General features: G+C 37.7%; 1 protein-coding gene and 1 long non-coding RNA gene across 5 annotated transcripts in view; one reads left to right on the top strand and one right to left on the bottom strand.

Annotated features, from left to right (window-relative positions):
* The window catches only part of LOC306847578 (syndecan-2-like), a 30,458-nt gene extending 24,327 nt beyond the window's left edge, over window positions 1-6,131 (top strand). Inside the window, exons 2-6 of one of the 4 annotated variants that reach the window (XR_013782158.1) lie at window positions 1,586-1,700; window positions 1,791-1,951; window positions 2,217-2,337; window positions 3,811-4,576; window positions 5,960-6,131. Coding sequence is in view for 1 of the 4 variants with exons in the window: in XM_079381597.1 (XP_079237723.1) it covers window positions 1,586-1,700; window positions 1,791-1,951; window positions 2,217-2,337; window positions 3,811-3,974 (561 nt within the window). In the remaining 3 variants the exon portion in view is untranslated. Of the gene's footprint in view, window positions 1-1,585; window positions 1,701-1,790; window positions 1,952-2,216; window positions 2,338-3,810 lie in introns of all 4 variants that reach the window. The other 3 variants (XR_013782159.1, XR_013782160.1, XM_079381597.1) reach the window with 3 other exon arrangements.
* The window catches only part of LOC306847517, a 779,007-nt gene that overhangs the window by 643,699 nt on the left and 122,906 nt on the right, over window positions 1-12,402 (bottom strand). The window lies entirely within an intron of this gene.

Below are 12,402 nucleotides of genomic sequence, written 5' to 3'. Positions count from 1 at the left end.
CCTTATTCCTGGGCCCTGTAGTGTGATTTATGGTGACCACATTATGAGCCCTTTTCTAGGCCGCATCAGTATGGAGAGACGGTCACAGGCAGGGTTGGACTGGCGCTCAATGCTGGTTGCCATGGTACTGATAAACCAATCCACAAAGACCAAATAACACAAAGGAACATGATTAGCACTACCACAAAAACCTCTACAGATAGTTAACACACATTCATTCGGATTAGGCTATTGTCACATGATAGTGTATCACAATCTGTGCCCAACTGGAACAATGATTCAAAGTTGGCACAGATATTTAAATATAGTATTATGTTGTTGTTATTGTTGTTATTATTATTATTATAAGGGGTATATCGATACACATATTCTTTTTGAACCATTTGGTATGAGGCGTTCGGTTTAGTTCGGTTCGATTCTTTGCTCTAATCCTATTACATTTGGAAAATAAAAGAGCTTAAAGTGTGTGAAATATTATGTTCTCAGTGCCACTGCGCTCAACAAGGCAGCCCAAAAGATTATTTCCTTATATTAGATTATTTATTATTTCCAACATTGCAGGTAATATATTTTTTTTAATTTTTTCACAATTATTTTTATAGCTTTGTTTCTTAACTTAGCAAGTTAATTAGCAACTTAAAGTAACAAATTTTCAGGTATTTTTCATTTTATTTATAATCACAATTATTTTCATATTTTAATGTTTCACTTCAGGTTTAGGGGGGTTTGTGGCATCAAAAATTCTACCATGAAATGGCATACTTGGGACTATCTCTCTCCATAACTGTGAAGCAGACACCTGAATATGCTGTTTAAAATGCATAAACTGCACTTCGTTACACCGCGTATCTAGAAATATAGCCGATTACAGAATTTGATGAATAACTGCTGCCTGGATTGCTAGAATATGCGCACACTTGCCACTCTTAATAAAATTCTGTTCAATAGTGCAGCGTTAATTGCACTAGGCAAATGAGTGAGTTGTGAATGGGGAACAATGTATTATAAAACTAATTGGCATAGAAATTGGGAGTGTTTGTATTGAAAAGAATGACAATTACATAATTTAAATAAACACTTTTGCACAAACTGTTAATGTTTCTTGCACTTAAATACTCCCAAAACTATTTAGTACATTTGCTTCTTTGTAGGTGATGAATCTGGGCTCCTGAGAATGAACATGTTGTTGGAAAGTTTCTGAGGTGCTTTTAAAATGTCATAATGTGACTACAGAAACAGCTGAGTCTGCAGTTTATTCTGAATGCTCGGTTGTGGAGCACAGTTTACTTGTAGCTGCTGGGCTTGTGTCTGTGCCGAGTCTTTGATGAGAAGGTTAGGCTGTGTATAATACGTGTTAAGGCAGAAAATATTGACTTTCAGATTTCAGCAGTAAGCAGGGAATACTCATTCATCGTGTGGCAAGATGGGCAGTTTACTAGTTTCAAACACATTACTGAAAAAAATCGATTTCATAGCCTCTGGTCCTTTGAGTCGAGGGGTTTGTGCAATAAGACAGACAATGAAAGCTGAAAACATTCCTTTCATGTCCATTTTTATGACTTCTTTTTAACTTTTACCTCTGCAGATAGCAGTCTCTGCGGCCAAATCCACCTCCTCGACCGATGACTTATACCTGGAGGAGGCCGGGTCAGGAGGTTACCCCGAAGATGACGACGACTTCACTTCTGGATCAGGATCAGGTAAGAAGTGCCTCATCCATTCAAGGTGCACAATCTGATCCCTTCATGTTGGATATTGCAGTTGAATCACAGATTGTGTTTGTCTTTCAGGAACTGGAGAAGTTATTGAGGAAACTGTCACAGCAAAAACATTGTTCATCGTGCCTAAAGCAGAGCCCACACAGGACTCCACCAAAGACTTCACACCGAAAGTGGAGACATCTACGTCACGCGATGTCCCCAAAGACACAAAGAAACGAGTCCGGATAGAGGTGGGTACCAGCTGTAAGGTGCTATCATCATCCGTCTCAGGTGATCTGATCACAAGTGGTAGTAATTGGAGCATAGAAGGTCCTATGTATCTGATCACCTGAAACCAAAACCAGGTGTAAATGGGGTCTATTGGTCACAGGTGGATCTATGAGTGGCAATGATATTAATGTGCAGTCATGCAGCCAGCAAAGAACCCACTGCTGTCATAATATCATCCATCACTCCAAATTCAGTGTAACGCATCCTCTTCTTCACTCTCTTTAGGACCCAGTTCCTGCCACAGAAGACTCGCTTAGAAACCCAGTCACAAGCACCACCGGCCTCCCTCGATCACCCCTGGATGTCCAGTCGGAAAATCTCTTCCAGAGGACAGAGGTTTTGGCAGGTCTGTAAATAATAATTTATAAATAGTATATATTTTTAGGAGATGCCATAATTTGTTTGATCAAAAATACAGTAAAAACAGTAATATTGTAAACTATATTACAATATAAATAGCAATACATTTTAAAATATAATTAATTTTTTTTGATGGCAGAGATTAATTTTTAGCAGCCAATTTCCAGTCTTCAGTGTCACGTGATCCTTCAGAAATCATTCTAATATGTGACCATGGACTACAAAACCAGTCATAAGGGTCAATTTATCAAAATTGAGATTCATACATCATCTGGAAGCTGAATAAATAAGATTTCCATTGATGTATGGTTTGTTAGGATCGGACAATATTTGGCCGAGATAAAACTAATTTAAAATCTTGAGAAAATCACCTTTTAAAGTTGTCCAAATGTTCTTAGCAATGCATATTAGTAATCAGAAATTAAGTTTTGATATATTTATGGTAGGAAATTTACAAAATATCTTAATGGAACATGATCTTTAAGTAATATACTAATGATTTTTGGCATAAAAGAAAAATCTATGATTTTGACCCATACAATGCATTGTTGGCTATTGATACAAATATACCAGCGACTTAAGACTGGTTTTGTGGTCCAGGGTCACATATGTTGAATTCATGCTCAAAAAACATTTCTTATTATTATCAATGTTGAAATCAGTTGTGTTGCTTAATATATTTACAGAAACCACAATACATTCTTTGATGAACTGAATATTTAACATGATTTTTTTTGTAACAATGTAAAAGTGTCAATTTAATGCATCCTTGCTGAATAAAAAAAAAAATTAAATAGTACTAGTAATAATAATAATCTTACCGACCCCAAAGTTTTGAATGGTAGTGTACATAAATGTTTTTATAATAATTTTACTACTAAATTAGAATGAAATTCTTGCTTACAATTAATTCCTGTTTATAATTCATGGTGCTGCGGTGTGCACTTTCATAAACTTGAATTGCAGCCCTCACTGGGAGTTTCAACAGTTTACTACACATTTCAACCAGAACGCCCACTTTATCTTTTGTCTTAGGAGAGATGCACAAAACATAAAGAGCATGTTACCATACAACTCAGTCAAAATAACAGATCAATTTCTCAATGTTCAAAGGTCAAATTCTTAAATTAAGCACACTCTGCTTTAATATCCTGTCGAATAAAGAGAGAATCACAACGAGAAGAAATAATGTCTTCCTGTCTTCCTCCACACTTCCTCTCGCTCAATATCTTGACCCTCCGGCAGTGTTGAGGGGTTCCTTATTTAATTATTTGATTACTGGACATAATCTGAGTCTACTTTGTATGAGCCTCACAGACTCCCAGATGGCACTTTAGTCACGTAGTCAGACAGGAATGAGATTTCACATATACCGTGAGAAAGCAGCAACTCAACTATGTCTGCTTAACTTAATTGAAACAAACTGACTCATTAGGTCTTCTTAAATCCTCTGTTCCAGCTGTCATTGCGGGTGGAGTTATCGGCTTCCTCTTTGCCATCTTCCTCATCCTCCTTTTGGTGTACCGCATGAGAAAGAAGGACGAAGGCAGCTACGACCTCGGGGAGAGGAAGCCGTCTGGGGCAGCCTATCAGAAAGCTCCCACCAAGGAGTTTTACGCATAGACTCACTCATGTACAACCGAGCTTCACCAACCAGAGTGATGGTCTAATATCAGTGACTACGACAAACTCGTTCTGCATAAAAAAATATAATAAATCATAAGACATGATTGAGGAAAAAAATAACATAAAGGAAAGCTTTTTACATAGAGTATTGTAATTAAGACCTTTTCTTTCCTCTTTTTTTTTTTTAAATGAAAAAAGCTAGCATTGCTTATTTTATGGCAAATCTCTCTGTATTTAAACATTATTTTCTGTGTATTTGAAAAGGCTTAAAAGAAAAAAAGAATCACAATCTGTAAAGGTGAGGATGTCCGCATCTGTCTTCTGTAAAAGGAGCTGTTTTTATTCGCTGACTACTTTTTAACTGTAGCAGTATGTATTTGTAAAGACAATTTTAAAGTGGAATAATTGAATATAATTGTTCTGTATCAGTCCCGACTTAATTTCTCATCTTTTTTTTTTTTTTGTCCTAGCATGTCTGATGTTGATCATAAGTGTTTCATTAATTTATCATTTTCTTGGATATTGAAAAATGCCTTTCTGTAGTTTTCAGAACTCTGTCTAATAACTCTTAACGAGTCAATGTAAATGTTTCCATCCAGGTTGCAATGTTCATTTTTATTATTTCACAACATGCAGTTCAGTGTTTTTTTTTTTTTTGGTGCTTAGAAAATACGTCAAAAGACCCATGTCTTGAAAAATAATTTGTTACATCTACGCTTGAGTGTTTGCTGGTTAACAAAAACAACCAGTGCCATTTTCATCCGTTCTCGTCTTAGCGACTCTAAAGCTTCTCACATGGTTGAAAAGAGGCTGATTTATCGAACTGATTAGTCCAGAGCCTGTCCTCTGTGATGAGAGCTTGAGGTAGCTCATACTGGGGATCTGACACGGCCTGCCCACCTCCAGACATGCATTTCCTTTGATCAGAGCGCCGTTCTGATGTTTCAGTGATGAAAAGCTCGCATTTATTCTCACGTCACACTGCAGTGATCTGTTTTATTAGTTCATGAAGAGAGTAGACCTGATTTTTTTTTTTTTTTTACTGCTACAGGTTTTGCTTTCCTACTGGGCCCAAACAAACAAGCAACGTGGAATCACTTTCATTGAAATCATTCATTTTTAAACAGTTTCCACTAGTTTGGGATTGTTTGAAAAAGCCCAGTTTGAGTGCTGTTAATGGATCTCTCCAGTGCTCATCAAAAACCATTATGGAGGCCAGTAATGTCCCATACAGATCAGTATGAACAAACTCACGCTCTCTAGATCCACATAAAGGTTGTGAAGTTGCCTTGTGAAGCGTGACTCCCGGTGTATCTTTCCTTCCTTGCCCTGTTTATGTACCCAACTGTGACCAACACCCCAAAGTGACTGTACTGACCCTTACCTAATCTAAGCTGGAGCTGAACGAAGCAAGGTACTGAGAAAACAGGCAAACCCAAAGACTCATTTGATTTTCACATTGCTGTGTATTCCTTTGGCCACATTTGAGTTTTCATTGTTAGCTGTTAGTTTTGTTTGTTTTTTTGAGTAGACATCTGACCTTTGCATCCAATTACTTATTCATGTATGCGAAAAATCTATATAGAATTATATATAAATGTATATTCACAAATGTTTTAAACATTGCCTTAAAAGTGCCTACCATTTGGAAACGTGCAAATGTCTGTCGTTTAGACGCGATGTGTACACCAGGCACGTCCTGATATTGCCGAGTTAGACGTGTTCCTGGGTCAACATATTTTGTTGACCATGGAGCAGCATTTTAATCCAAAAATATAATCTTAACCATATTCCTACACCTAAACCTAACCTTACCCATGAGTAATCCCTAAAATCAGAGGAACTGATAGATGAATTACACTGATGCACAGGCACCAAACACTGATTGTAATCCTAAACTTCACAAAAATTATAAACTGGTTCTTGAAATCTGATTGGTTAATCACAATGTTGTTCCAGGGTCAACAAAGATGTTGACCCAGGAACATGTCTCACTCCGCAATATCAGGTTGTGCTGTACGCCAGAATGGCTAGAGTGATCGGTATTGTGTTAGCACAGCAGACTGAAATGGTAACTTTTTTTTAGTTGTACAAAAAGCAGACAGTATTGTACCTATAAGTTAAAAAAACACTACTGAATAAACATTGTGGCCTAAATATTCTGGTCTTCTTTTTTTTATCTATTTATACAACCATCCATCCATTTGTCATTTTGTCGTCTGTCCAGGCATCCATCTATCTATCTATCTATCTATCTATCTATCTATCTATCTATCTATCTATCTATCTATCTATCTATCTATCTATCTATCTATCTATCTATCTATCTATCTATCTATCTATCGTTTATTCGTTCTATAATTTGTTCTATTTATCATTCGTTTTGTCTGTCTGTCTGTATCTATCGTTCATTTTATCTATTGTTCAATCTTTCATTGTCTATCGTTCGTTCTATTTATCTTTTGTTCTGTCTCTATCATTATTTACCTATCGTTCATTTCATCTTTCGTTCGTTCTATCTGTCATTCTATCTATTCTATATTTTGTTCTGTCTTTATCTTTTGTGCATCCTATCTAGTTTGTTCATTCGTTCTATCTTCTATCTGTCTGTTGTTCTGTCATTCCATCTGACTCATTCTGTTGTTCTATTTGTCGTTCTGTCTCTGTTGGTCTATCTATCTATCTATCTATCTATCTATAGTTTTGTCTGTCGTTCTGTCTATAGTACTCGTTCGTTCTGTTTGTATGATGTTCTATCTGTCAATCGTTCTATCATTCTGTTTGCCTCTATTTATATTTTTGTCATTCTATCGCTCTATCATTCTGTCTTTCAATCATGCTATCCATTTTATCTGTCTGTTTGTCCATCCTTCGATCTAATTAACTCTGTGTGTTGAAAGCAAACGTTATGTGTGAATATAATCATATGAATAAATGTGTGTCCAGAATCTCTTGCAGGGACTGTAAAATGGGAACTGAAGGGATTTCTGTTGAGAGTGTTTACACATGGGCTCAGCAGTGCAGATTATCTCTGTTTTTATTCATCTTTATTGGTTCTGTAACACTGCTTGATCGCAGTGCTTCTCTTATTTACATCAGTGTCATGGTCTGGTGGAATATAAATTACTGACACTGGAAATATAAATCTGAATATTACTCAATAAGATCATGACAGTATTTGGATTCATAGCAACCAAACTCAATCTTTTTTATTATTATTATCTTCTGTGAGAGTATTGTAGTACAAGAATAAACATTGAGAGAGAAACTCTGAATGAAAAATAGAATAAGATTATTTGAAGCAAGGCCATGAGTTTTGCTCCTCTTGCTCATGTAAACATAGGTATGCTCCTTAATGCTTGGTTCTCTTGTGTTTGCTCTAAATGATGTTGTTTTCCCATATTATCGAAGGGTCAAGCCTGGCCTTAGCCTTGGCAGATGTACATGGCTTACTCACCAAACCGTGATATGTAGCATCTGCCTCTAAACCAGTCTCATCAAAACATTTCAGCCTTCTTTCTCATCTATTCAGCTGTGCTGATTAGGAGTCCTAAATTTATGGCTCCCTGGTCAGTGCCCAGTGTTTGTGTGTGTCCATGTCACAGTGTCCCTTTAATTTATAAGGGCTTTCTCAATAGGGGCAGGGAGAAGGGAGGGAGAAAAGGGGAGCGCATATGGAGCACAAAAGGCCACCGGGGCTTCTCTTTGAGAAACAGGGCTGATTCAGTAAAGAGGTCAACCATGGATGCCAAACCATGCAGAAACTTCAAGAAAATGCCATCCAAAGTAAACATACTTTCAGGCTTCATAAGAGCTTATGACCGAAGGGCAAAAGAATAGCTTAAATCCATGCGTCAAAAGCTGGTGTACCTCAAAAGTACAGTATCTTTTGATAGACGATTTATATTCTGATGCCCTAAATGTTGAGGCATTATTCTTTTATACACCATATATAAATAAAAATGCCCTTGAGTTTATATTTTAGAGACTTATTTTAGAGGTTTCTCAAGACACATTTCAGTGAAATCTGTAGTAGGTTGTATAGTAGTAGTGGATGTGTAGGATGTGGCATTCTATTGGTTAGAGGATCATTTACTGTACTAAAAATACCAAATAAAATGGCATGATGATAGACGACCAGCTTTTTTTCATTCATTAACATGAGTGGAACTGTGAAGTAAACTTTGGCAAGAATGGTTGGTTTTTTACTTTCCTACTTTTTTAGGAACTTAACTCAGTGTCCCCTTTAACATTAAACATAGCTGCAAAGATCATCGGTGCCCCTCTCCCCTCCATCCTGGATATTTTCCTTACACGATGCTCCAGCAAATCCAACAGCATCGTGAAGGACTCCACCCATCCCTCCCACAGTCTCTTCCAGCTCCTACCATCAGGAAGACGGTACCGGAGCATCAGAGTCCGCTCCGCCAGACCGCTCAACAGCTTTTTCCCCCAGGCTGTGAGAGCCCTGAACTCAAATCATCCCGCCCCCCTCTGAAACCCCATGCAAACCCCTACCTCCTGAAACATGGGCCACCCCCCAACCCAAACCTTACCACACCAAAGAAAAAACTGTATGGAACTTTTGTGCAATTCGAAGTGTGCTACACACAGGTGAGTGGGCCTGTACAAACCACCTGTAGTAACACACTCTCCTCTATGTGCACAAGACACTTTACACACACTGCTGCGTGTACACAATCCCACAAAAGACTCAGCAATATATGTATGTTTACATGCTCATGCGCTACAGATCATCCTGTACTGTTCCCCAACCAGCTGCTTGACTCAAAATGTTTCTCTTTGCACATGTACAGTATTTATGTGAAGCATTCGTATAGTTGTATTTTTTTTATCTTTTATTTTTTTTTAGTTTGTATAGGGTAAATATTTATATATAGTATACTTAGTTAAAATCGGTCAGTAGGTTAGTTGTGTATAGGTTTATAGTGTTTTTTTTATAGGTTTATAGGTTTAAAGTGTTTTTTTATAGGTTTAAAGTGTTTTTTTTACTTCATTGTTGTATGTCTGTATTTATGTAGCACCATGGTCCTGCGAGGCACGACATTTCGTTCCACTGTATGTCCCCACATGTAGCAGAATGACAATAAAGGCCCAGAAAGGTAGTATGAGCATCGTTAAAATAGTCCATGCTACGAGAATACTTTTTATGCGCAAAGAAAACACAAATAATGACTTTATTCAACAATTTCTTCTTTTCCGTGCCAGACTTCGATGCATATTCATGAGAGTACCATGTTGTACAAAGTCATTTTTGTTTTCTTTGCACACAAAATGTATTCTCGTTGCTTCATAAAATTAAGGTTGGAGCACAGAAAGTGGTAGTTGCGTTGCTGTCTATGCAGGGTAAGAAAGCTCTCATATTTCATCAAGAATATCTTTATCTGTGTTCCGAAGTCTTACAGGTTTGAAACGACATGAGGGTGAGTAATCAATGACAAAATTGTATTTATTTTTTTCGGTGAAATATTTATTTAATTTTTTGCTCCTTAACCAAGTTCGAATGTTAAAATGTTTCATGAACAAGTAAAATAGACATTAGAACTGAGAAGTGCCCAAATTAACTGGAATCAAATCGAGCGACTCAAAATCGAATCGAATCGGGAAATCTATCATACCCAGCTCTATTCAGGTTCGTGGCATACAGTACTGTGTATCACTGTAACGTGGTATCACCATCTGATTCCATCAATGTGCTAACGTATGTTTTTATAAGGGTTATAAATGCAATTACTTAAACAACATTCAATGTGTCTCACTCTGCCCCGAGCTCTCATCCGCCGAGAGTCCAGATGTGCTGTTCGCACAGTGAGTATTTTAGACTCTCGAACACACATTGGCTCAGTCTAAAAGCCATCGTGCTGGGATAATTCCACACAGTGTTCAGCTGTGGAAGGATCCACTCTCCCGGATTAAAGTTTTGACAGGTTGAGAGAAAAACACACTCCCCCGCAAAATGGCTTGATGCCAGAGTAATTGGTCCCTGTGGGTGGGAGGTGTGCTTGTGCTCGCTCTTGGCTGGTAGGGCATGGCGGATCGTGCGCGGAAGTTCGGGGGGCGCGCAAACATTTCCAATGCATTTTAATCAAGCAGCTGACATTTCTTTCTGTAAGAGTTCGTTCATTATCATGTTAAACCGAAGCTTATCTCGGTGGAGAACCAATGTCAGGACCTATTGAAGGTACGTGACTGAAGTAACCTGTAAGGAGGCCAATATTAAAAAAATAATGGGTATTATGGTAAAGACTTTTGTACAGATGTTTAAATGAAAAGTGCTTCAACTATTTATGAATTCCACTCAACCCTAGAGGGCTTTTTAAATTGGGTGTTAAAACGAGAGGCCAGGTATGTCAGAGAAACTTCAAACAACAAATACCTGGCTGGTTTTAATGGCTCTTCTGTTGGAAGAAGGGTCGAATTTAAGCCTTTTCTAATCTGCGGCACAGGTGCTATTCACTCAAGATTATTACCAAACCCTGCATAATCCTCCACTCTCAAGTGAGGGGTTTAAACTTTGAAAGTGAAATTACTTGGTGAAAAAGATGAATCATATTCCAATCCCTGGCAACAAACTTAATTTATAGAAATGACAAGCTTCTCAGTTTGCCACTTAATCATTCCTGCTCTTGATTAAACAGACTGGTAATGAATGCCAATATGGCACCTTGGTTCCTCTTGATAGGATTTGGAAAATAATTTCTTATGAACTCAGGCTCTCTGGCGTTTTGAGCCCCGTCTATGCAGCAACATGATAGCGTAATTTTAATACGCAAAGCCTCGTTGCAAATGAAAGTTTGTTATGATTAAGACCCTCTGATGGGTCCGTTTATGATGATTATGTTTTAATTAAAAGCAAAGCTCTAAAGCAAAAATAATAAATTTATTGAGTGCTCTTGAGATGGTTATGCTGAAGTTTGAGCAGACGAATTTGGAACCGCTGAATTCAAAGCCATTTGGGGTGATGACATATGATACTAGATCTGTTGCAAATGAGCCCTGCACAGCATGCCAGTAAATTAGCCGCTAATTTGGGGTCTAGGCGACGTCATGTTTAGCTCTGTTTTGTTAACCTTTATGATGGTGTTCAATCCTGCTCCTGGAGATTTACCTTCCTCTTCCTCGTGCACAACACACCTGTCTGTAATTTTCTGCTTGATTAGCTGCTTCAAGGTGTTCAGCATGAATTTTCAGGCTTTATGTTGGTCAAAAACTGAGGGGGGGAATTACACAACGATGTAATAAAATGGAAAACATTTTCCTTTGCGTTTCCGAAATGTTTTTTGTATGGGCGACAACGTCAAAATGGTCCCTGTTCATATGGATCTGCAAAAACGACTAAAACGCTATTACAGCCTACATGCCAGACCGGTATTTGGCGGTGTCACTTTTTAAAGAAACACTACATGCATGTGCACATACAGTTGTGGTCAGAATTATTGGAACCCTTGGTAAATATGATCAAAGAAGACTGTGAAAATTAACCTGCTTTGTTAATCCTTTTGATCTTTTATTTAAAAAAATTCACAAAAAGCTAACCTTTCATTGGATAATAAGAATTTAAAATGGGGGGAAATATCATTATGAAATAAATGTTTTTCTCAAACACACGTTGGACACAATTATTGGCACCTTTTTATTCAATAATTTTTGAAACCTCCATTTGTCAGTTTAACAGCTCTAAATCTTCTCCTATAAAGCCTGATGAGGTTAGAGAACACCTGACAAGAGATCAGAGACCATTCCTTCATCCAGAATCACTCCAGATCCTTCAGATTCCCAGCTCCATGACGGTGCTTCTTCTCTTCAGTTCACCTCACTCATTTTCTACAGGGTTCAGGTCAGAGGACTGGAATGGCCAGCAGAAGCTTGGTTTTGTGCTCAGTGACCCATTTTTGTGTTGTTTTTGAGGTTTGTGTTTGGATTATTGTACGGTTGGAAGATCCAAACATGGCCCATTATAAGATTTCTAACAGAATCAGTCACTTTTTGATTTTTTATCTGTTGGTATTTGATAGAATCCATGATGCCATGTGTCTAAACAAGATGTCCAGGACCTCCAGCAGAAATATAGGCCCACAACATCACAAATACAGCAGTATATTTCATTGTACACATGGGGTACTTTTTATCCCTGTGTTCACCAAACCCATCTTGAGTGTTTGCTGCTAAAAAGCTCATTTTTTAGTTTCATCTGACCATAGAAGCCAGTCCCATTTGAAGTGCCAGTCCTGTCTGATAACTGAATATGCTGGAGTTTGTTTTTGGATGAGCTAGGAGAATTTTTCTTGAAATCCTCCCAAACAACATGTGGTGATGTAGGGGCTGTTTGACAATTTTTTTTTAAGGTTTTCTGACCCCGAGACTCAACTATTTTCTGCAATTCTCCAGCTGTGATCCTTGGAGA

This window comes from Barbus barbus, assembly GCF_936440315.1.
Source record: "Barbus barbus genome assembly, chromosome: 27".
Taxonomy (NCBI): domain Eukaryota; kingdom Metazoa; phylum Chordata; class Actinopteri; order Cypriniformes; family Cyprinidae; genus Barbus; species Barbus barbus.
This window is presented reverse-complemented; position numbering and strand designations above follow the sequence as displayed.